The sequence below is a fragment of the Venturia canescens genome, chromosome 5 (genome assembly GCF_019457755.1).
Source record: "Venturia canescens isolate UGA chromosome 5, ASM1945775v1, whole genome shotgun sequence".
NCBI lineage: Eukaryota > Metazoa > Arthropoda > Insecta > Hymenoptera > Ichneumonidae > Venturia > Venturia canescens.
Genome location: NC_057425.1, coordinates 14,580,005 through 14,604,592, shown reverse-complemented (window position 1 = coordinate 14,604,592; position 24,588 = coordinate 14,580,005). Strand labels below are relative to the sequence as shown.

The 24,588-nt window shown below is 40.2% G+C and overlaps 2 protein-coding genes and 2 long non-coding RNA genes across 4 annotated transcripts in view; 2 read left to right on the top strand and 2 right to left on the bottom strand.

Annotated features, from left to right (window-relative positions):
- Positions 1-508: 508 nt before the first annotated feature.
- LOC122411447 (receptor-like protein 45) lies at positions 509-4,112 on the bottom strand. The gene is made up of 4 exons (XM_043420220.1): positions 3,121-4,112; positions 2,692-2,925; positions 1,486-1,646; positions 509-1,414 (listed from the first exon to the last, which is right to left on the bottom strand). Exons 1-4 carry the CDS (start codon positions 3,385-3,387, stop codon positions 820-822), a joined length of 1,257 nt encoding a protein of 418 aa, XP_043276155.1. The 5' UTR covers positions 3,388-4,112; the 3' UTR covers positions 509-819.
- On the top strand, positions 1,121-1,694 carry LOC122411448 (uncharacterized). Its single transcript, XR_006261152.1, has 2 exons — positions 1,121-1,242; positions 1,403-1,694. It is a non-coding gene; the product is annotated as an uncharacterized lncRNA (long non-coding RNA).
- An 8,548-nt stretch (positions 4,113-12,660) lies between the features above and the next one.
- LOC122411449 (uncharacterized) lies at positions 12,661-13,595 on the bottom strand. The gene is made up of 2 exons (XR_006261153.1): positions 13,082-13,595; positions 12,661-12,969 (listed from the first exon to the last, which is right to left on the bottom strand). It is a non-coding gene; the product is annotated as an uncharacterized lncRNA (long non-coding RNA).
- A 2,060-nt stretch (positions 13,596-15,655) lies between these two features.
- Positions 15,656-24,588, top strand: part of LOC122411446 (Glucose transporter 4 enhancer factor) — a 120,578-nt gene continuing 111,645 nt past the window's right edge. Inside the window, exon 1 of the mRNA XM_043420217.1 lies at positions 15,656-17,672. Coding sequence (XP_043276152.1) covers positions 17,283-17,672 — 390 coding nt within the window. The 5' untranslated portion in view covers positions 15,656-17,282. The remainder of the gene's footprint in view (positions 17,673-24,588) is intronic.

The following is a 24,588-nucleotide window of genomic DNA, read 5'->3' as shown; positions in this document are numbered from 1 at the left end:
CTTCATGGCACACTCCTCAATTAAATTTTTTAAAGAGGGGTCCTGCTTTAAAATGTCTAAAACATCGATTGTTTTCGGATCGACGGAAATAACTTTCGATCATAGCTTTTCGATATAATTTCAAGAATAGTTTAATAATACAAAAACATTTTTTTAATTTGAGAAATATTTATTTGTGCATGGTTTATACGTCAAGTCTAATTGTCAAAGTCTCTCAGCTGCGTACAATGTGGAGATCGTCATTATTGTCTGCAATAGAAATTCCAATTGTTTCTTTCCATTTTCACATATTTTCCTTCCATACGAACCTATAAAAACCCGAAAAAATTGCGAAATTCTATATTTTTAGCGAGTTTGAGAAAAAAACGCTTCTAAAGAAAAAGAATATCACTTCAACGTGCTGTAAATATAGAATTTTGCAATTTTTTCGGGTTTTTATAGGTTCATATGGAAAGAAAATTATGTGAAAATGGAAAAAAAAATTGAAATTTTTGTTGCAGACAATAATTACGATCTCCACATTGTACGCAGCTGAGAAACTTGGACAATCAGACTTGATGCATAAGCCAAGTACAAATTAATATTGCTCTTCTAAAGCAGGATCCCCCTTAAAGCATCAAATTGTTCTTACTTTTATGCCCACTAACGAACGAATACTGATACAATATCTGATAAAATGAATAATTCCATTGTCGCATCCGGATATTGAATGAATTTCGATAGAACTAGAAAAAAGAAAAGAACTCGCGATTTCGAATCTGGGCCAATGGTACTAAACAGCCTTGAGAAATAATTATATTATTTTTGATTCGGAGTATTTTAAGCACCGGGTCTGGGATATCTATGAGAATGAAGAATAACGTCGCGGTAAGGCGGAGGCGGTGTACCAGGACAGAGAATCGACGATCGAGCAGACTCGTCATTATTTTGCCAAAAATATTGAAGGAGATTGGCCCTTTGATTGGCAGCCTCGGACGATTCTGTGTCGATGATTGCCTCGCGCTCAACTGACGACCTTGAAGATTTTCTGGTGAGCCACAGATACGTGACGACAGTGCTGAGCGCCGATCCAACAAGAAATCCAACTGCGAGAAAGCAGTACGGTGAAATATCGAGAGAACTCACCGAATCGCGAAGAATTTCTTTGGAGGGAACTTTATTCAGGCACTGATTGGGGCTCTTTTGAGTCTTCGTAGAGTTCTTCAAACGTTTAACTTTGGCGAGCAAGCGATCGGAATTGCGGTCAGTTTCAGGCTGTGGATTCTTATCCTGCATGGTCATTTTTTCCATTTTTTTTGGCACTTGGTGTGATTCTTTGGATTTATTATCGTTGCAAACTTTTTCGAAGCTGACTCCCCTTGTTTTCAGACGTTTTTGTAAATTGCTCATTTGTTCGTTGCAGGACCACGGATTTCTGGAATGTTTTCAACGCGCGAATCAATCATCGTGAAATTAATAACCCGAAGGACAAATAATGACTCCTACTTTTCGATCACGAGGACCGCGAGATGCTGCAACCCTTTCGAGAAATCCAATTCCAATTGGATCATCACATTGTTGGACAGATCGAGGGCACGGAGATGAGGCAATCCGTCAAACGTGTCTGGTGCCAAATGACCTATCCCACAATTACTCAGATCCAACGACTGTCGAGATAAGAAAATTTAATTAGAAAAACACTTGGAAAATCGTTACTAAGCTTCGACAATGATTTTTTCATTTATTTGCTGCATTTTCTGCTTAGAGTGATAGTTACGATAAAAAAAGTAATTTTTCAAATGAATTGATTCGAGATATTTCGAGACTTTGCGGGATCGCTAATTTGTGGATAGTCGTTAAGTTGTCGAACCCTAACAAAGTACATCGAAAATGAGGTTGAAGACTTACTTTAAAAAGAAAATGATTAGTTTCGAAGTTGCAGACTCGAGAATCTCGTTAAATAGTCATAAAGACGTTAATGAGCTGAAACATAATTTTCGAATCGATCGACAATATTGCGACGGCAAATAAAATAGAGGCATATGGGATATAGGGAGAAAGGGAAAGAGAGAAATAGTGATGTGGGAAGCCTGCGGGAGTCGAAGAGTGATATTGGCTCGTTGGAAATTGACGAAAGAGTGGATAATTTCCATTCGTTTGTCGTAGCCTTGCTCAGGGGGTAAGATTTTATCTTAAAAAATTGCTCGTGGCCATTATCCCTCGAAACATTGCAACTTCGACTCTCCCACCGCGTTCCCTTTTCTTTCCCCCTCCCCTCTCTTTTCCCTACCCTATTTTACGAGGCAAACAACATAACGAGAAAAGTCGTTCGCAGCCTGCTCGTAATTTGTCGTAATCCCCATTGCATGAGCCTTCCAACCCATCTTCTTTATTCCTTTTACACTATTTTACTTTTATTTTACACATTTCGTGCAACGACTCGTGTCACGCGTTGCACATTCGCACGTGTTTCCGAGTCGCTCTATCGATTTTTGCGCGAAAAAAAATTCGTCCACGGTAAAAACATCGTCGAGCCAACAAATGTACGCTGCTGCACCACAATTCCTTCATAAATTGTATCGCAGAATTTTTCTTACGCTATGAAATTTTGCTCCCTTTTCCCCATTTTATTTCCCAGATTCGTTCAAACAAAACAATCAAGCTTTATCTATTGACGTTTTTTTTTCTTTACTTAGAAATCGGGCAACTTACTCCGAGAGACGAACTCTTCAGTTTTGGTACACGATGATCCAAATTGTTATCCGCGAGCTCGAGGACCTCGAGTCTTTTGTTCGTGATAAAAGTATCCGGGAGTAAGGAGTACAGATGATTTCTTGACAAATCAAGGACTCTCAATTGTGAGAGATCGACAAAAGCCATTGATCCGATCTCGTTGATTGCGTTCGACGATAAATTCAGCAACTTCAGTTTCGTGAGACCGGCATCCTGAAAAAAAGAACAAAACAAAAAAACAGTAACCCAAAATAAATTGAAAACCACCGATGGGGGCGTGAAAAATGAAAACGAAGAAAAACTTTCGACAGTTGAGAATGCTCGTTTTCTCTTCGCATCGAAACGCGATTCCAAATGAATCTGCAAGATGTCAACAAACGCAACAAAAAATTAAAAAAAAATATTCACCCTGAGCTCGTAGTTGCTTAGTGAAGAAACAGAATTGTTGGAAAGATCGAGAGCTTGAACAGCGTCGTCGATGCCGATTTGTACGCTGTAGACTCGATGGCCGGTGCAATCGGCCCATTTAAGGCCATACAAGAAAAAGCACTGGCAAAAATCGGGACAGTAATCGTGATCCCATGCGCGATACTGATTTAAAAATCCGAGAATAACAATGGCAGTAGCAAAGCGAACGAGAAACGATTTGTCACGGTAATTCTGATGGCACGCCATATTGTTTTCACTGCGAAAAATCGTGAGGATGAGTCAGTATCACTATGGCCACTTTGGGGATGAGGTCATTCGAGGCGGTGCGAAAAATGGCGTTTCCGGTTCGTTCATAGCGGGGGCAAAGATTGATGACAAGACGAAAAGTCGATCAAAACTATACTCGATATCGAAGTTGACACGGTTGAAACAATACCGATGCCCAGGCGCCAAGAGAACTTTCAGTCCTGACTGTTTTTAAGGTAGAGATTCGAAGACCGATCTTCCACAAGATTCGACCTTTTTTCTCTCTTGAGACTCTCACGCCAGCACGAACAAACTCGTTATCTTATCTGCGATGGATCGCGCACTTAGTAACGAATTCTGAAGCACGTAGAAACCGATTGTAACCAAGCGAAGCCCCGAAAGAACGACGTTGTGAAGAGCATTCGGACGAGAACACGTCACCGATGAAGTTATGACGTTTTCGATCCCTCGTTGACGTCATCGTCGTGATTGTTTCCTTCAACCGTTATTGGCAAACATTTTACTTTTACTGGGGGTTGCTAAACTGTGCAACAATGTTATTCAGAATTTCTGCTAAATCAAACGTTCGCAGTGTTTGATTGTGCTCTCATGTTTCTGCGGTCATTTCCTACGCTGGTCCAACGCAACGATTTCCATAGCATTTGAATCACGGCTAAAGTCACAGCTAATGATTCACTCGCAACAACAAATATTCACAACGTACGCTATCGTAGTTCTTTTATTTTTTTTTTTCCCCATATTTTTTTTTCTTATCGCAGATGCTTCGATGTTGCGATTTGGAAATGCACTCGAGTTCGTTGCTGTATGAGTAACGCTGTTATTTGCTTCGCAAACAAATTGCGTGTTTGAAATATTTTCGATGTGTTCACTGACGAAGAATTTTGTTCCTCAAGTTGGATCATTTCAAAACGAACTTTACATCGCGTTTGAAAATTAGAAAGTTATCCTTTGCATTATCAGGCGTAATTAAGCAACATTTAACATGAAAAAATGACAAGGAATTATTCTCAACGAATATTTTTAAGACCTCTCCGATCGAGAGGAAGTTTTTTAGTTGGTTATTCTTTAAAAACCCACATTTACTCACTGAAACATGCCGAATTTTCACACAACATATTCCGTGCCAAAAAATCCTGGGACAAAACATCCTCAATTTGAAAATATCCTACACTTGCAAAACTGAATGTCTTGGATATTTTTATCCCTATTAATCAAAGAAATCATTATTATCATTATGAGCGAAACTATGGCGGGACCATTGATGCCCTCCACACGTTCTTCGAATGTGAGGAATGGAGAGTGTGGAGGGCCCCATTGGAGGAAAAGTACGGGAGCATAACTCCGGATAACATCGTCAGGGTTATGCTTCTGGGCAGAGGTTGACCTTTTTGCTGAGGTCGTCCTCCGCCGCAAGGAGCGTCAAGGGAGATGGAGCGCTACCCCGAAGTAATGCGAAAGCGGTTCCGGAGTGGTTGCTAGGAGACCGGGGGTGAGGTTTTTAGCCGGTATTTCCGATTTGGAGAATCCGGCGCACAGGGGGCCTTGCAAGCCCCCCCCCCCCCAGTGCGTAAATGCATTTTCCCCATCCCTGATATACAAATTTTAAAAAATGCTGGAATCATATTTGAAAATGTGCGTGCGTGCGCGCATGTGTATTTTGCCTGCCTGGCATAAATAAACAAAACAATAGAAAAAAAAAACAAATAATCATTAAACAAAATTATAGAAGATATTATGTCACGGGATATTTCGTCCCGGGAATACTTTGATCCCCGGATATTGTGTTTCGGGATACTTTGTCCTGGGACCCACGTAACCAATTTTCAGAACTAATGTGATAAAACCAAGTTCTACAGAGGGGAAAGTTTGCGATAAGAAGAGATTATGCCCGTCGTTTTAGCAATGTGGATATTCTTGTCGAATGCAGTATTGAATGAGCCAACTGGGCACTGCGCGAATAAGAATGTCCTCTGTCTGCATAGGATGGAAAGATAATGGTGCTGGATAACAACGGAATCGTTCCACAGTCGGAATAATTGATAATTACGGTTCCAATGAAACACGCATGATGGCGCTACTCAAGATTCTGCATTTTTTACCAACTTTTATTAACAATGCTGCCATCAAATAGTGAAAGGCCGAGAATAAATAGAAAGAAACTGAGATTTCAATCTGTTTCACAGTTTTATCATTAATAAACATCGGAATATTTTCTTTTCAGCAGTTCATTATAATGTTTTCCAAGGAAACGTGTGTGACGAGAGTAAAGCGCGCTAGTTTTCATGGCTTTTTTTATCAGCGAAAATTGTTTACATTTGGATTTTCGGGTCAGACAATAATGCCTCAAAGAAAGGCGTCCGGTCGTCGAGATTTCTATCTTTCTGAAAATCTAATAATTGAAACAAAGTTTCCATACATCGTTTCCTATAATTTTGTTCATTCTCATAATCTTATTTTTCTTTGTCATATCTCGTCACTGAGTGAAATAGTTGAAATTTGGCGGAAGTGATCTAAATTATCGATCATTCAGTTTTGTCATTGACAATGTCGTATTGAACGGTCTCGACGGATCAAGAATAATGTTTTTTCGTGAAAAATATTTAAAAGCTGATGAAAGAACGATAGAGATGATTATCCCAAATCTAAGCATCTCGATTTTTATGTCAAAACTGTTACAATGTTGGCAAAAGTTATTTTAATGTTTGAATTTCCATTGGACGATGAGAAAATGGATTTCAAAGTGCCTGACGAGTTAGGAAATTGGAAAATGCCTGCATTCTCGCACTATCAGCTTTTTTCTCCAAATTCTTTATGTGCTGCAGACAAAGTTTGGGAGGTCGTTGACGCCCCACTAATTTTAAAAGGACTCGCAGTAGTCCACTCGTAGTCAAACAATGACTCCAAGATATTCGGGGCAAAGAATTTTCTCACCGACGTTTCTGAACTCTTGCGTTTACATATTTCACAGCTAATGCATTCTTTTCAAAAGCAACAGGAGTTTAAAAATTTTTTTTCCAGTTTTCAATGTCAATGTGCTCAAAATGTCCCAAAACACATCGAAAAATCATATCTAGAAAAAATGTCCGGATGTGTACGTGTATGTTACGGCACTGCAAAATTCAAACGCTTTATAGCTCGAAAACGATTTGAGATACGGGGCTACCGTTTTTCGCAGATGTTAATCGATACAAGCTCTTCATTCTCTGATAATTTTGTTAGAATTTATGAAAAAAATACGAATCCTACACGACGTTTTGAAATTTTCAAAAAAAGGGTGTCGACTTTCGAAAATTTTAAGATTTATTAATATTTTTTTTTTTATAAATAGATTATCATAATAGGTATTGAATTTGGAAAATTTCAGTTGAGCGGTTTAAATTTTATAATTTTTGGAATTTTACGAAAATATGAGTTTTTCGAAAAATCGTCTAACCGCTTTAATTTTTGGAAATTTTGTTGGAACTTCCTCTATACTTTCCAGCAAAGTTGTCGGAATTATTTACTTAAATGTAAATAGAAAAACGATGAAAATTGAAAGTTGCAAACTGTTTTTCTGGTGGCTCGTCATTCAGTTTTAGGAACAGTATATAAGCCTAAAAAAATAACAAATTGTTTTCTCAAGCTTTTAGAGCAATACTGAAAGTTTCCTCTATGAGGAACCCAAAATGAAAAATGTAGCACCTCATAGAGTAAGCTTTGAATTTTCAGCATTTAAAAAAATTTTTTTTTGAGCCTGGGTTTCGAACAAATGAATTTCGGTTTAAATTTTTAAGACTTCTCCGGAATATTCAAAGCCTCGAAGATAACGAAAAAAGAAACTTTTTAAATGAACTTCAAAAGTCAGTCAAGCGCGAGATATAAGAATTTTTTGAAGAATTCAACTGCCAAATTTTGCTCCTTCAGAAAATAAAAATGTAAATCAGATTTCGGCAAATCTGATAACTGAATTTGTTTTTCCAGTATCGGAAGTGCGAGATCCCGTTTTCTACGCAATTTTTCGAATGATTATGTATAATTTAGAAACAGCGTAAAAAAAAATGTCACGTCATCCTGGAGTGTTTTTAGTACTTTGGTGAAAACGAGTTGCACGTGTAAAGGTATAAAAAAAAAATGATTATTTTTTCCCATGGAGTGAAACCGAGAGCGTCGGCGGAATAATTAGCGAAGAATTAGCGTGTAAAAGAGGGAATCTTTGGTACGAAAGAGGGAGGAAGATGGCGCGTGCGCGGGAGAGAGAGAGAGAGAGAGCGAGAGCGACAACAATCGGAGGTACGAGCAGTTTGCGAGAAAATAGGTTTAGCAGCGAATGTGTGTGCAAATGTTTTGTACGAGTCGATCTCGCGATTCGAGGAGAGTGAGCACTTGCGTTGAAAGAAAAAAGAGAGAGAAAAGACCGTGCGGGCTTATATATTTTACTCTAACGGACTAAAGTTAGCACCGGTGTAAGAGACGTTTGCGCCGTTTACTTCGTCGTTCGTACGGTACCTGTTGTATGCAACGGCTCTCGAGACTCGAACGCCTGTCATCGCTTGTAGAAACAGCTCCGAAGTACCTGCTTTCGAAAATGAAAAAAAAAAAAAAACAGACACGATCGAGAAAATATTCCTACGATATATGAATTTTCGTATTTTTCTCAAAAGACACGTGTTTTTTAAAATTATAATCAGAAAATGGCTTCCGATTGAAATTGTGAATGAAAAGGGAATAAAAAAAACATCTTAATGTATCGAGAATAATGGCCAGCGTAATATCAGCGAAAGAATGTTTCCTAACTTCGAAATCAGTGAGCAACCGCCTCACAATCGTTACATCGAGCGCGATGCTCTAATCCTCTTTCCTTCCTTATTCTATGGTAAAGTGGAGGTGGCTCTCCGCGACTTGGAAGCAAAACATTAATATGCTTATGAATCCAGCAGGATTATTTGAAACGTGTATCCTGTGCATCAAAAGGTTTACATGTACTTGCATATGGACAGTTCAAGATACACGAATGCTCACCAAGTAGCGTATATAACGGTGAAGTAGGTTTCGAGCAATTTACATTCCACGAAGTAGCGCGAGCGAGCGAGCGAGCGAACGAACGAAGAATCACACAGGCGTGGCGGAAGTCCCTCTATAGTTGCAATGCTCGCTACGTAGCTCTCGGAGCCATGCAGCCCGGCAACGATTTACGTCCGTATGTTTACACACATACTCTCGCACAAACATGCACACATACGATTTTGTATTATGACCCGCAAAGTCAACCTACGGGCTCTCCAGCTGGATATCGTAGAAAATAATGTAATTTACACGCAAACCGTCGCACGCAACTGTCGAGAATCTCTCTATGCACGGGATATTTAGCGTCGACTCGACTGCTTATATCACCTTTGAATTTCACCTTTGTGAAATATTTTCTCCATAAACTCATTACGATTGCACATTTTTTGGAAGATTCCTCATCCACATTTTCCAATTTATTTCATTCGACAATCTCTACTCTCCATTTTTTCCATCATTTTCTGCGTTTTTTAAAATTATTTTCAGCACGTGACTCCGCATTTATTTCCGGCTCCTTCATTCGAATCTCGATTTTCGTAAACGTGTAGGATGACTTTTATCGCGTTTTCTTCAAACATTCCAGAATAGGAATCTCAACTTATTTGTCAGGCGTCCTTCATAGTTAAAACTCTTAAAATCGATTATTATGGGGAAAAAAAACAGTTTTATTTTAATTGACACATTGCACTATTTATATGCATATAAAACATTTTTCTCACGCATACTGTTCGCAGTTTGAAGAATGTTCCCGAAAAATCTCAAATTTCGCATTATTTGAGGAAGTTCATCTGGTAATCGAATAACAAAGAGATTTCGATTTTAAAAAATGAGACAAAAATTAAAACGGATTCTCTAAATTCTCTTACGGGTTTCAGTGGTTTTCCCGTCTTTGTGTATGAAATTTGCAGGCATTGACAAACAATTCTTGCAGAAACTTCCATAAGTGATAGAAAAATATCTGAAGAATACGTTTACAGCTTCGTATTCAATATTGGGGTCTAATTTAACTCTTGATTAGACGGCCAAAAAAAGACTATTTTCACGAATTTTTTTGACCAGTATAAATAAAAAATGCACTCTTAAAATACACAAAAATTTTTTTTTCGTATTTATTTCACTTAGTTTTTATACAGAAAAATGGAGGACAAGACAGGTCCAAAAATAAGGTGTGCGCTGTTGATAAAATCTCTGGAATTCGGAGAAAAAAAATGGTTTTAGATTCAATAGGCTATAACGCATATAATACGATTTTTGATCTTTCAAAAAATGCCAACTGGCGGCCATTTTTCCAAAAACTACAAAAGTCTTTTCATCGTTTAAAAAAAAAAAAATAGTTCCACTAAAAATTTCAAAATTCGTATGACGTCGTATTCGTAAAACATCTGTTGAATAGTTTCGGTGATTTTGAGAAAAACGCGTTTAAAGAAAGGCAGGTTCGCGGTACCGCACTGGACGCAAGTGCGCTAAGACGAGTAAACGCCGCTCAAAAGTACGCTTATGCCCGTTTTCTCTAATGTCAATCGATTCATCTTATCGCGAAACTATACGAAAAAAATTGAACTGAGTTTGAACCACGTCGTAAAAAACGGTCATTACCCAGATCTTTTTCAAATTTTAGTACAATACTTTTAATTTAAATACGTATACTTTCAAAAAATGCAATAAAAAAAAATCGATTTTTCGAAAATACTAATTAGGGGAGACCCCTTAATGATTTTTTTCTCGCAAACTCGGTGATTATTTGGAGGTTAACAACCCATATATCGCTCTCACGATGGCAACGTTGCAACCGCGCGCTTTTTGAAACCGGATAATTTTCCGATAATTGAGAAAAACTTTTTTTTTTCGACGTTTATGCCATGTTTCGATGATACCAAGCCTTTGAACGCTGATTATGACATGAACGCGCGTGAAAAATTCTGTCAATAACAGCCTGTATAGACAGTACACAGGTTACGAGGTCGCGGCATTGCCAAACTCACTGGACCGTCTATGCTAGTCGCAATAATTTTTCTATTCGCACCAACTCGATGCCAGATGCATTCCCTCAATAAATTTTTTTAGATGTATCGAATCGAATAAAAAATAAAAAGAACATTATGTTGATATACAGTTTAAAAAAGTGAAACTCGAAATAGTCTGAATATATTTAGTATATTTTTAGACTGTAGAGTGGACTGCAGCACACAAACGACCGCACGGTAGTTTGGCCTTTTAAAAAGAGGAAGTCAAAACGTGCCACGGTCGAAGGGATCCGGTTACGTTGAGATCCGCCCTAATTCGGGGCACGCATCTTGTCAGCATCTAATCCAACGGTGGATTGAAAAAATTCAATAATCTTCATTTCCGATCGGCTCAATAGAAATATTATTTTTAGCGTCCTTCAAATCATTTATCTTCATCACTCCAAATATTTTGGTGAAAATCCTTTTCCCTGCCCATTCTCGATCCTCGATCGGTCTTACGTTGATAACAGAAAAATTTCGATTTCGATTAATTTCGTTTCAACAATGGTTTATATTGTTTTATTTTTTTCGATTTCACTGAGCCCTTGGCAAGTAATCGCGGCGCGTGGCAGCGCATATATCGTACACCGGCTAATAGCCAGAGCGGTTAGTTTCCCTCTCTCTCTTTCTCACACATGGACACATTCTCGGGTCTATCTCTCCGTATCATTGCGCAACGCGTTCACGGAAATAAATCTAGGATAGGCTGCTCTCTACTACTGGTGATGCTGGTTGTGCCAGCGGGGAAAACGCTGCTCCCGCTTGTTATTTCACGCTACTACACTCGATACGATTCCCCCTCGTTCTATATATTTTTCCCTTGTCTTTCACAGCTCCATATATATACGTGTGCATCGATAGCTATACGTGTACATAGAAATTCAACGTTCTCATTTCTATCTCGTGTATGTACTCGTCACGATCTTCGCATGTCTCTCTTCCGGCCTTGCATTCGTCGTTCCCCTTATCCCGCCCCAACGCGCCTAACTCGTTATCGTACTTGATGATGTTTCGTAAATTTCACATTGCCCACACACGCGCATACGCTCCGGCTTATTGTCACTTTGTCACTGTATAATAATCGTTACGCCACGGACAATCAATTCTCAAATTTTTCCGTCGTAATTACACCGAAGACACTTGGTATAGAATTTATCTAAGCGGCAATAGCGTAAATGAAAATCGATTGTTCGATCCTGGTACTTATCACACATTATTTTATTTCACTTTGTTCATAACGTCGAATATATTATAGGTCGAAAATCATGGCTGAACCGACCGGGTGCCAAATTTTTAGGTTATGGCCGCTCGATCCTGCTGCCGCTGTTGTTACTAGCGGAAAACCTGAAAAAGTATGTGTAAGAGGGCCGAAGAACGAAACTGAAATCGTAAAAGTTCTTTATATGGATCGTTGTATCGTAAAAATTGACAATGAGTGGCTGCAATGCGCAACGTAACAAAGGATTTTTGAGGCACGTTGCAACGGACATACGATACTCGTGACGAATTTTTGCTCGTAACGATCATAGAGGAAAAAGTACGATTTCATTGTTCCCGTTCATGTCCGGTGTCTCGAGTTGATCCTCCGATGCTTCGTCCCCTCGATATTTTTCATGAATTTCCTCGAGCACACAAAGATTATACTTCACCGTTCACTCTTGCCTCATTGACTCGTCTCAGTAGTAGTCTCGGAATAGGAAGAAAAAAATGTTTCGATTTACGATCGACGAAATCGCGCGTTCATACCGGACTCGAACTGTGTGCAACGCATACATACTGTACGAATTTTACGATCTTTTCCACATGCCGGCCGGCTCCGAGCCAACGATGTTTCGGTACTTGTGGCCTCTTCTCAACAAATATATATAAGACGAGGTATTCCACTTTCGTCTCGTTTCGTCATCGGCTTACCGCCAGCTGATGCTCCCGCGATGTAATTAAGGCAAGAGATGCCCGCGATGATGAGACAGCGAGGGCCCAGGAAAAAAGAAAGAAAAACGTTTGCTTGTTTCGTAAGAAAAACGGGATCGTTTCTTGGAGAAAAAATAAATAAACTACCGAACTTGTGATTAAAAAAGCATGAAATTTACACAGAAAATTTAAATAGAACAGTTCGTTGAGCAGAAAAAAATACAACGATTAGACTAGGAAATGACCAGGATTCGGAGAAATTTATTGTAGGTCGTTGAATAAGTGGAACAACTTGTGGAATGATGGGGATTTTATTAAGCAAGGATGATTAAAATGGTCGATATTTGCAGTGAAACTCGAAGAGAGTTTCTTTGTGCATCGAAAGAGACGCCGGGTAGAATCGTCGCGGCTTGTCGTCGACGCGTCGTTCGCGTAGAAATTCCACTCTTCTTTGTGTCGTCATCGACGCCCTCCAGCTGATACAAGATGGCCGCCGCGCATCGTCAGCTGAACAACAATGCTGCACGCTGCCGGCGTTTTTTTTCCGGGAGTTTCTCCTTCTCCGTCCGAAAGCCCCTTTCCGCGCGCGTCGCAACGCCATCTACGCTGGCACAAAGTATAAAATGTACTCTCGTTCTCAAGCTCAATTTTATTTGATTTTTTTATTCATACTCGCGACGCTTTTGTGCTTCTGTAAAATAAAACCTTCCTACCTATATGTACGTGTACCAAATATCCGAAACATTATATCATCGCACACTGACAGCGCCGGGAAAATAAAAACATTGCGTGGACGGAGAGATTCGTTCGATCGAGCCACCATGAAATATACATGCATAATAACGACCCACACACGTACACGAGAAACTCCGTCTCTCTTTCTCCTTTGAGAACCTCGTTACCTCCCCGCCGCTAGACTCGCCCCTTCCACTGCCTACCGCCTTCTTGCTTCTTGCCACCGGCTTCGAATGTGCGCACGCGCGCCTTCTCTCTCGATCGTTTCGTCACCAGGCGTCTCTCAGCTGATGACAAAATACCCGCTTCGGTTTTACTGCACCGTGACAGCTGAGATCCGACTACGTTATTTTACACCATACGAATCGTCCGCTTCTCCCTTTGTTACAAACTTGACGATTCTCATTTTACGATCTTTGCTATATTTACCGTAATTCTCTTATACGGAGAATACATATATGCATATACATACGAATGCGAGAAAGTTGATAATGAAAAAAAAAAAAAAAAAACATCATTTTCAGTCTTTTTATTGTAGCGTGTCAATATGCACAATTGCATTCACGCATTCTCGATTTACCGAATCATTTTTTATTCTCTAATTGGCTCGGAAACTAATTGGAAAATGAAGAGTTTTTCCCTTTGGAATTTAAACAGTTCAGAAATTTCTAGTTGCATGCTCTGCTTTCGTTGTTGCCAATTAGAAGGACAATCATCATTAAAAAGCAGTAGAACATATTTCTTTAAATCCGGCTCGGAACTGAAGAGCTGTGCGTTAAATCCCCGTGAGTGTAAAAGTAAGAAGAAAAAGATGGAAACACAAGGAAAGATAAGAAATAAAAGTACAAAGACCAACCGGTAGGTTGCAACGGGAGGAGGAGGGGCTTGCTGGAAGGCTCGACTCGGGTCAGAGTGGGAGCGAAAATGAGATAGAAATACTCGGCGCACGTACATGCGAAAAAGAGAGAAACAAAACGTTGCAGCGCGGGTCGTGTGTCGTAGCACTATAGACATCGCTTCGTACGCGCTTGGGAACATGGATGACGCTCTCACAGGCAAACGCAAGTTTGACTTGTGGTTTTAAGGCTCTTTCCCAATCGAATACAAAATTGGCACTCCATTATGTCCATTACGAGATATGAAAATGATTCGAGGCTTCCGCGGATAGATGTCGCGTGTTTCAGCGTGTTGTCACGATCGAAACCTCAAACTTCCACCACAACAATAAGACAGCCTTCAAACTTACGATATTGAAAATTTACTAAACAACGCGTTCAGCGAGTTTTTTGCAGGTTATGTTCACGTTCGTGTCAAATCTTCGTGCAAATATCTTTTTCGGTCAACCAGAGGTTTAAACTTTTTGTATTTATTGCCTCACCAACGTTCGTTAGTCGCGTAGGTCGCGCAATGAGAAATTCTCTCAGCCAATTCCTACGGCGCGCTCCCCTCCAATCGCACCGGACACTACCGGACAGCGACCGAGTCGACCCGAACCATGTACCCCCACCAACCAATTTTAGTCGCGCAGTGAGTCACACGCTGCCCGGTGGTACGAAAGAAAGTAACGTTTTTTTCCGGAAAAAAGATATTTTAAAAACATTTTAGAAGCACTATTCTAAAGTGCAGTAGCTGTTTAACAAGTAGAAAAAAACATTCAGATTGTTCTCTCATTTTTCGAGGTAGTTTACCTCGAAAAAAAAATGTAAGAGAAAATCTCATATAGCGCGACCATCGACGGGTTAAACATTTTGTGTAAAATTGTGTGTATACAGGAACCATATATACATTTTCCCCGATATGTTGGTACAAGTTTTCTATTTCAGTGTCGAATGTCGTAACATTCGAAATGAGCGAGTGTAAGTGGGAAAAACAAGCGTGAAACAATACCGAGGTTATGCACGAATTTCGCATTCTCATATTGTTGAACGATCTGGCTAATGAAAATCAAAGTAAAATCGTTTTACGCGAAAGTATGACGAAATCGACATTTTCTCAGCCGTTTTGAAATATTTACAAGTTGGGCTCCACCTCGAAACGTAAAATACGTAAATCTATGTTGAAAAATTGATTATTATCAAGTATTTGCTTTATACATGAAAAGCAACAATTGGGTGAAGCGGGGGCGCGTAAATTCATGCAGAACCGCTGTGAACGCGCCTTCAAACCTATACCAGCGCGAATGCGTCGGATAGTGGTATTGGTGCGAGGAGTGGGAGGAATAAAGAGCGAGAGAGGAGGGTTTCGTATGTTCGGTGGATTCTTTGAAACGAAGCTGTTGGCGTACCGATTTATGCGCCGTGGTGTAAGTGCACTTATACCCGGAGAGAAGAACCAATCGGAGTAAGTAGGTCAGAGTTTTGATCCAATGAGCGCTCGAGGCCGTGGTCACGTGGTTTTGTTGTTATCTATCAGCTGTTTTTCCCAGGCGTTCGAGGAGGCTCTTGCGGCGCGCAGAGAGAGCGAGTGAGACGGTAGAGTAGGTGGTGTGTGGAGGGGGTAACTGAAATTGTTGGGCCGGCCGGCGCAGTGAAAGCCGCTTTTATAGTGCGTTCGGCTGAGCACACCGCTTCTCGCTCTGGTGTTCAGTCCCACCCGGTCCGTCAGCTGTGCGTCACGTGTCGAATAATACCGCGCGTTGTATCGCAGTGTTTTGCCACGCCTGTCGCTCCGTTCAATTTATAAAACAACCGGTATAAAAATAAAAACAAATAATATAAAGTTGAATAAAAAACGAGTGTGTTACGAAAAATGTTTTGAAATACAATTTCATTATAACGCGCTTCTGTAAAAGATAATAAATAATAAACATCGTGACGTTTGCCGACAAAAAGACACTCTCGTTAAAGGAAACCAGCGTTAACGTGGCGTATTATGCTGCTTGAGACGATACGTAAATACGCGCGTGTGACTAAAACGCACGGGAAAAATGAGAAATATGTTGTACGCGGCGTGACTATAAGATACATAAAACGCCGTGCAATCGGCAAAAATTCATTCATCGTTTTTTCAAGGCCACGGAGACCACCGCTCGGTGTCGCGTTTTAGAACAAAAAAACGAAACTCTCGCGTTGTCCCCTCCCCTTGCTCCTGAGCAACCTGTTGTTCGGAGTGTTAACATGAGGATTGAGTGAGATTTGCTGCTAAAAAAAGGAAAAGTCATTCCGCGTTTCGTGGTGATCGAAATACGCGTGGTAACATGAGCTGAAGAGACGCGAGTTTTTTCGGTCAGGGAAAATAAGTGATTCGTGTGTGATTTTTTCAATCGAGTACTGTGCACGCTCGAGTGTGATTTCGTCAGGAAAATTGGTGACGCACAACACCGTTGGTCAGCGCGCTCTGTATCAACGTTCAAAGTAGTCGAAGCCTTCGTAATACAAAATTTAGCTTCGATATCGTTCACTTTTTCTCCTTTATAATCCCGAGTGTACAATCCCATGTACAAACTGTGTGCTCACAAAGAATTCAAAGTTAACAACAACGAGAAGTGTAAAAAAGCTGCTCGTTAAGTCCTCGAGCCGAGAGACCGAGTTCAGCTGTGTTTTTCGTCAGCGTCCGCCGATCATCTCTCTTTGGCTCGCGTTCGCTCCTGTGCTGTGCGCTCGTCTGTCCCGGCAAAGAAGCGTGCTCGGAGGAAATCGGGGCTAGGTTAACGCGCATGCGCATACAGTAACCCTGTCTTTCGTTTCGGTTCGTGTTTATCATTGTTATTATTATTGGTGTCGGTTCAGTATTGTGTGTGCGAAATACACACGTGGAATTCAAACGTCCCTCGGCAACCGCAAGGCGGCGCACCGCTCTCCTCTTACCGGGGCTTCGGAGGGAGCCCAACAGGCTTTTTTAAAACTTTTTCACTCTCTCTCTCTCTCAACCGCCCCCTCGCCCTTCTACTTCGGGCCGTTTTCACGATTTTCCTCCGTTCTAGCGTAGCGGAGAAGGAGAACGAGAGGAAACGCGAGTGAGCGTGGAAAAATTTTTCTTGCCGGCCGGTCTCGCGTACATACTCGTGTCCAAGTTATCTCGGTTTTTCGCCTTTATTTTCACCTTCGCGCGCCCATCTCCGCGCGAAAAATAATAGTTGCATCAATCACGATTAAGGGCCGCGAGTTTTGTGATCTTACCAGTGTCCAGAAAAGCGGCACGATCCTGGAGAATTCACGCCCTAAACACGTACTCGTAATAATGTCGACCGGCAAGAGATTGGCTAAGCGGAGTATTATCGGTACGAGAGTCGCTGCACCCGGTAACGACGGCAAATATTATACCGGCTCGATTCACGCACTCAAATCACCCGCTTCAGCCTCGAGCGAAATCGGCCTTAATATCACATCCAAGACTCGCTACGTTGTCAGATTCGACCAAGTCCCGGGCGGCAGACCACCGAGCCCCAACACCGAGTACGCGCGCAGAGATCTCATTGGACCTGGCTTCGGTCTCGTCTCCTCAACCTCCCTCGTTCCCGGACAAAAAGTCTATCTCACCTACAACGGCAGAGAAATTAACGCTGAAGTTATCGAACATCGTAAACAGCTCGAAGAAGTTGACGTTCTATTTGCACCCAGCGGCCATGAGGTGAGTTCGCTCTTTTTCCATACATTTTATATCCTCCATTTTTCCTCGATTTTATTCCCTCGTGGGGATCAAATATTGGAATTACTAAAATTTCGAACAGCTCAAATCTCGAATTTATAAACTTTGAATGATCATATGGAGACGGATAGATTCGACTAGAGCTTTGAATGCCGAAAATAAATAAAGCAGAAACTGCAAGGTACGAAGAACGTTTACATCAAAAATAGAATGTAACAATCGCCCATTGGACGATGAATAAAATATCGATTTTTCGAAAATTCGACTATCACTCTTTCGATTCATAAATTACTACGGTCAGCGATACCGTGAAAATTCACAATTTTGAAAATATAATAACGAAATACGAAATATTACTGAGGTCGAAATACTGAAACACCAAAAAGTCGAACGGTCAAAATAGCGAAACGTTAGAAAGTCGATCGATCAAAATAAAGAAATGCAGCGGAGCTCCAAATACACGCGTCTCACTCACTCACTTACTCAGACCGGTGATCTCCCGTTTTAAACATCGCCATTTTGACTTTCGCCTTTTCGAGCCATCGCTATTCTGCATATCCAAGTTTTATAGGCTCGAAAAATTCACTTTCGATTTTTTGCTACTCTATATTCTGGTCTGTCTGTAAAACAATTACTGTCCATTTTGAATTCGAAAATATGAACTTTTGACATTCGGATGGTCTGTTAAAATTGCATTCGAAATGAAAACTATCGAAATATATATTTTCGGGTAAATATGAATTCAAAGAAGGAATTTTTGATTAAACGCGCAATCTGCTGAATAGTTGATCGGGAATAAGAATTTCGAATAACTTATTTTTCTCCAAACTGATATATCACAACTTTTGAAATTTCGAAATATCGACCGTTCTACAATTCAGTTATTCGACATATTGAACCCCACCCCCAGGGGGGAGCGGGGCTATTCCGGACGCGGGGTAAATACGAACGCTGCATTATCTTTATATTCCGAAACTCTCACGCTCACGCATTTGGACTCGTGCGAGGCGTCAATTTATATATATTTTCCTCGGGGTAGAACCGATTCGAAAATTTCCTACATTTTCATGTTATTTTTGCCTATTAAATGCATTGATGATACGGGTGCGGTGGGGATACAATATTGGAATTACTCAAATTTCGAACAGCTCAAAGATGGAATATAACAATTACCCATGGAACGACGACTACAATCTCGGTTTTGCGAAAATTCGACTATCACTCTTTCACATTTATCACAATAAATTACTAAAATCAGCGATACCTGTGAATATTCGCTATTTCGGATAAAATATTATAACGAGAGACCAAATATTACTGCGAGGTTGAAATACGGAAACACAAAAAAAGTCGAACGGTCAAATTGAAAAAATGCAAACACGGAGCTCAATATACACGCGTCTCACTTACTCAGACCATTTTGATTTTCGCCTTTTCGGGCCATCGCTGTTCTGCGTATCCAAATTTTATGGGCTTGGAAAATTCACTTTCGATTTTTTGCTACTTCATTTTCTGGTCTGTTTATAAAAAAAACTACTCTCCATTTTGAATTCGGAAATATGAACTTTTGACATTCGTATGGTCTGTTAAGGAAGTTGAGGCATTAGAATGAAAATGATGTCATCGCTTTTAAACCGATTGCATCTTATAAAGTGAAGTGTAAAAAAAAATCAGTTAAATTTTCAGACAGTTTAGGAGCGTTAATGCTGAGAAAAATCAATAACAATTTGGGCCAAATAACATGTAATCTTATGGAAGTCAAGACACATTCAGTGATATCTCCGTTAAAAATGATGCTAAAAATATGAAATTTTTTGGGCAACGTGAGCAAGGCTTGCTGAACAATGTCAATTTTTTTCAGATTTATTAGGAGATTTGCTGAGATTATATTAATAATAATCTGTTTCCCGTGCAGTTTTTTGAGGCTAGGATCGTCACCGTTCGTGTTTTCGATTGAGCTTTCACCAGTTTTTCGTCTTTTTTTCCCCAACTTTTCTTTAAAGTGTATGAAACATTGCCAAACTGTAAACTGGCCTAACTTTTGAAAGGTAGAGGTCATAACTTTTGGGTAAAAAAAATGACTGTACAGCCTCATTGCATTCGAAATGAAAACTATCGAAATATGAATTTTCGAGTAAATACGAATTAATAGAAAGGAATATCCGATTAAGCACGTAATCTATTGAATAATCCGTCGGAAATAAGAAATTCGAATTACTCTCATTTTTCTTAAATCTGACAATACAACTTTGAAAATTTCAAAATATCGACCGTTCTACAATTTGATTATTTGACATATCGAACTCTACCCGATGAAACCGCAGGACAAACGGTTTTAATGTTATTGAGAAAATAAATTTAATATTCTTGTTCCACACGAATGTCGTAAAGGCAGTTCAAACTTTGGCTTTACCCACCGTTTTTCAACTATTAATTAACTCGTGAAATTTCGCAGTTTGGGGTAATTACAAACTGGGGGAATTCCAGACTTTCTGTTCCTCGAAAAAAATCAATTGATTTTTTTCAAATTTCAAATATCTCGTTTCAAATACACGAGAAATCGAACGAGTTTTTTTTCTTTTGAAAATAATGCTTGAAATGTGGGCGCTCTCAATGCGAAAGTACGAGTCGAGAATTTGTTTGCGATATGTTTAGCAATTTCTAACGCAATATAGATTTTCCCCAAGAGCCGTCCGGAATACTCCGGAGCTTCGGGGCAAATCCGAATTAACGGAGTTTTTGCTAAATATCTTCCATTTTTTAATCATTCCGTTAAAATTCACATCAGAAACCGTAAACAAGATATCAAAGAGTAAAAATCAATCGAAAATTTATTTCGCTATTTCGTCACGTGGCTCGCTATTAATTCGGAATTACTACCCCAATTTCTCCAACTTTTAAATTATATTATCGTTTTCCATCCACAACGAAGACGTGTTTCGGTGTGGCGAGAAAGCAAAGCGAATATTTCCAAAAACCTTTTTAGTCAGCTCGCAGCAAGCGTTTGTCCGGCCACGCGAGCCGCGATGTATCGTTATCAAAAAAATATCATTCGTTTCGAACAGAGAAACGCGGGCGGTTACTGCCTCGTGTTCGTGCACTTTCTTCGTTCTTTTTCCCCAATATTATGTCCTCTGTATATATACGAACTTGGCTCAAACGTGCTTAGTAGTAAACGAAGCTCTACACCGTTTTTCCAGTCTCTCTTTTCCACCGTTTCGTGGAAGCGACGCATATTATTCGTGGTTGTAGTAAAAAAAAAAAAAAAAAAAAAAAAAAAAAATCTTGGGGCGTTCTTTTTATGTGCAGGAGCAACAAAATAATTGAGGGTGAACAAAGTACGCGTTGGAAAATGGAAGGGGAAGCGGGATCATCGAGATAAATTTTTGTTCTTTCAAAAACATTAGAATCGAAAGCATGCACGTAGAAAAAGGAAGATCCACGCGGCGGGGTCGTTGGAAACAATTACGATGAGCCGTTTAAAGTGAGCCCGTCGCGTTGCATTCGAACGACGTAGCACGCTCATTGATAAGCCCCGTCACGCTATCAATTCGTGTATATATACAAATATGCGTATGTAGCTCAAATATTAGGACGCAAATGTAAATAAAACTTGGAGAGAAAGAGAAAGACTTTGCACCGTATTTTTTAGATAGCCGTTGCGATATTATTTCTCCGGCTGATTATTACTGCAAATTGTTTTTTATTGCGTACACATTTGATGCGTTTTCTGTGATGCGATCGTTAAAAGCGTTGGGCATTGAAAATTTTACGCTCTGAAATCAGAGAAAAATCAGTTGACGACGCTTCGCGATGATTCCGCATCATCGTCTTCTCGTTTTGTATTTTATTTTAATTATTTTTCTTTACGAATTTCCATCGGAATCGATTGAATTATTGTTGCATTACACTTGCGTTTTTCGTTTTTCGGGAAATCCTTATTCATTTGTTTCGTTATTCCATTCAACAAGAAATAATGTTCGTTCTCACGATGAAAAAATGGAGTGTTTTTTTCGTAAATTGCATCGGGATGAGGGTCAACGTCACCATGAATAATTCATGCATATAATCTGACGTGTTTATATAGGACATATCGGGCCACGTTTGCATTCATTTTCGTGTTGAAACGGGGCAGTAGCGATTGGAGCACAACCGGATGTTCACCTTTCGAGCCAATGTCCGCGACGAAACGCTTATCCCGAACGGAAGCTCACTTTTCCCCTCTCGAGAGAGCTCTTCCTGAAGTAAAGCTCGCGTGCATGTATGCGTCGCTACGCACGCTCGCAGTTTCGAATCTGTTTCTGTACAGGGCGTTTCGTATGCAAATGTCCATCGAATCGAAACGTTGTTTTGTTTTGTTTTGTTTTTTTTTTTACTTTCTTGTTTAGGTTTCGAATTAATTTAGGTACGACCTCGAGTGCATTCTTTTCGCTCACCTCTCAAAAGAATTCTATCCGTTCATCGGACTTTCCATACTCAAATTCACGAGACGAAATTTTGGAATATTTCCGTTCTGTCGCGTCAGAGCACGATGAATGATAAATCAGGCCGATTTTTCTCGAATTTGGAATACGAAGAAGGAGCTTTCATGTTGAAAGGAAAAAGGTGGTTTTTGAAGCTCCGGGTAGAGTGTGGAGTCGCGGTTTAGAGCAATTTCTCTTATGTCACGAATGAAATATTCAGTACGGGCCAACTCTCGATGCGGTATTCATCGCTCGCCGGGATAAGGGGAAAAGTAGCACGGAATATCGAAGCGCAGAACGGTGTCGATGTTTTCGCAGGCTCAATCGCGAAAGCGAATAAAACGAAGGTGCGAATGATATTTTTCCTTGCAAATTTCGTCGCCGGCGACGACGACGACGACGTTGGTTCATCAGGGAAATATTATTTTCGTGACCCCGTTCCTAAATGCGTAACGTAGCCCACGAGTACGTGGCCCATTTATGCAGCGCGCATGTGCGTTCGCGTATCGTATAGACGGCACCCTCCCCCCTCCCCTTTTTCTCCTCGCTTCTCTCCTTTCTCGTATTCTTTCTCCTCCTCCTCGCTATCAGCGTCGCCGTTTCTCGCGCGCGTCCCTCTCGCAATAACCTGCGCAGGGTTTTACAAACTTCCAACTGTTGCCCCACAAGAGTGAAACCGGCCGCGCTGTAGAATCGTCGATCGTCGCGGAACGAAAACTCCCCCCCGCACGAATCAATGGGAAAGGGAAGAGGAAATAAGCTCCGGGATTGATCAATGTTTGGAAAAATGCTCGTCTCCGAAGACGCTTCATCGCTTTTACGCTCATCGCCCGATTGTTTGGCAACAAATTAAAAGGCGTGGAGTAAATATATTTTGTTTTCACCGAAATGACGGTCAATGTAAATTTGCCGGAGCATGCAAGCTCTCAAGATTTTTCGACGACAAACTTGACTGTCGTTGGAAAAACTTGATCGAGCGAGACAAGAAGCGCGATCGGCGAAACGCACGCGCGCACCCACAGGGATAATACGCAACGACAAAAAGTGTACTAAATAAATATGATGGAATGAGATCGTCGCGAGGCCACGTGGACGTAAAATGTGTCCGCACGTGGCCTCGGTTCCGCTATCCGTGGGTGCGGTTACACCCGTGAAGACTCCTTTTTTTTATTCTCCATTAGCACACGATTTAACGCGCTATAAATATGTGTGATCGATCGAGCAACTGCATCCACTCATTTTTGTCTATGAACGACTTGAAAATTAAATTTTAATTTATGCGTGCTCACCTTGAGCTGATTTTCATCATTATTATCCCGACTATCGAACGATCAAATCGCACTTTTTGTACATCTCACGCACGCGGCACAAGGCTTCAATTTTTCGAGGCTCAGGGATACGACTTTCGGAATTTTTAATGTACCCACGAGTGCAGGGCTTTCCAGGCGGCCGCGCGCGTCATCACGAAATATCCCTTTCTAAGCTGCACGATAGTCCTTGCGCGTTTTACGCTTCGGTGGATGGACAATTACCGGAATTTTTCACCTCCTCGAGCAACCCCGAGTATCAGTGGGAATTAAAATTCACTCGAAAAATAATGACGCTGAAGTTTTCGACTTTGGAGTCCAACGAAATGATGTGAAAAAAGCCTCCAATAATTCCAGTTATTATACAATTTCGTTCCCTGCCGAATTTGCAATTCGTGGGATTTTTCAACCTGCCCCAATGCTTCGTGAAATAAAAAATTGGTCAACTAAAAATTTCGTTTAATTTCGTTCTCTCGTTGGACTCGTTGAAATTTTGGGTGGGGTTCAATATGTCGAATAACTGAATTGTAGAACGGTCGATATTTCGAAATTTCAAAAGTTGTGATATATATCAGTTTGGAGAAAAATAAGTAATTCGAAATTCTTATTCCCGATCGACTATTCAACAGATTGCGTGTTTAATCAAAAATTCCTTCTTTGAATTCGTATTTACCCGGAAATATATATTTCAATAGTTTTCATTTCGAATGCAATTTTAACGGACCATCCGAATGTCAAAAGTTCATATTTTCGAATTCAAAATGGAGAGTAATTGTTTTACAGACAGACCAGAATGTGGAATAGCAAAAAATCGAAAGTAAATTTTTCGAGCCGATAAAACTTAGATATGCAGAATAGCGATAGCTCGAAAAAGCGAAAGTCAAAATGGCGATGTTTAAGGTATTACTGGATGGATAGCCCAGCCGCCGATAAATTGTACTTGATCGGAATTTCCGTACTTCGTGATGCAATAAAAATCTGAAAAAATTCAGCAACATTTGGAAAGTTATGAACTACAATTATCAATAATAATATTGCCCAAAAGTTATTAATAACCTGTTTAAATAAATAATTTTTTAACAATTTCACAGTAAACCCTTGTTTTTTTTTTTTTACGAATCGAATGTG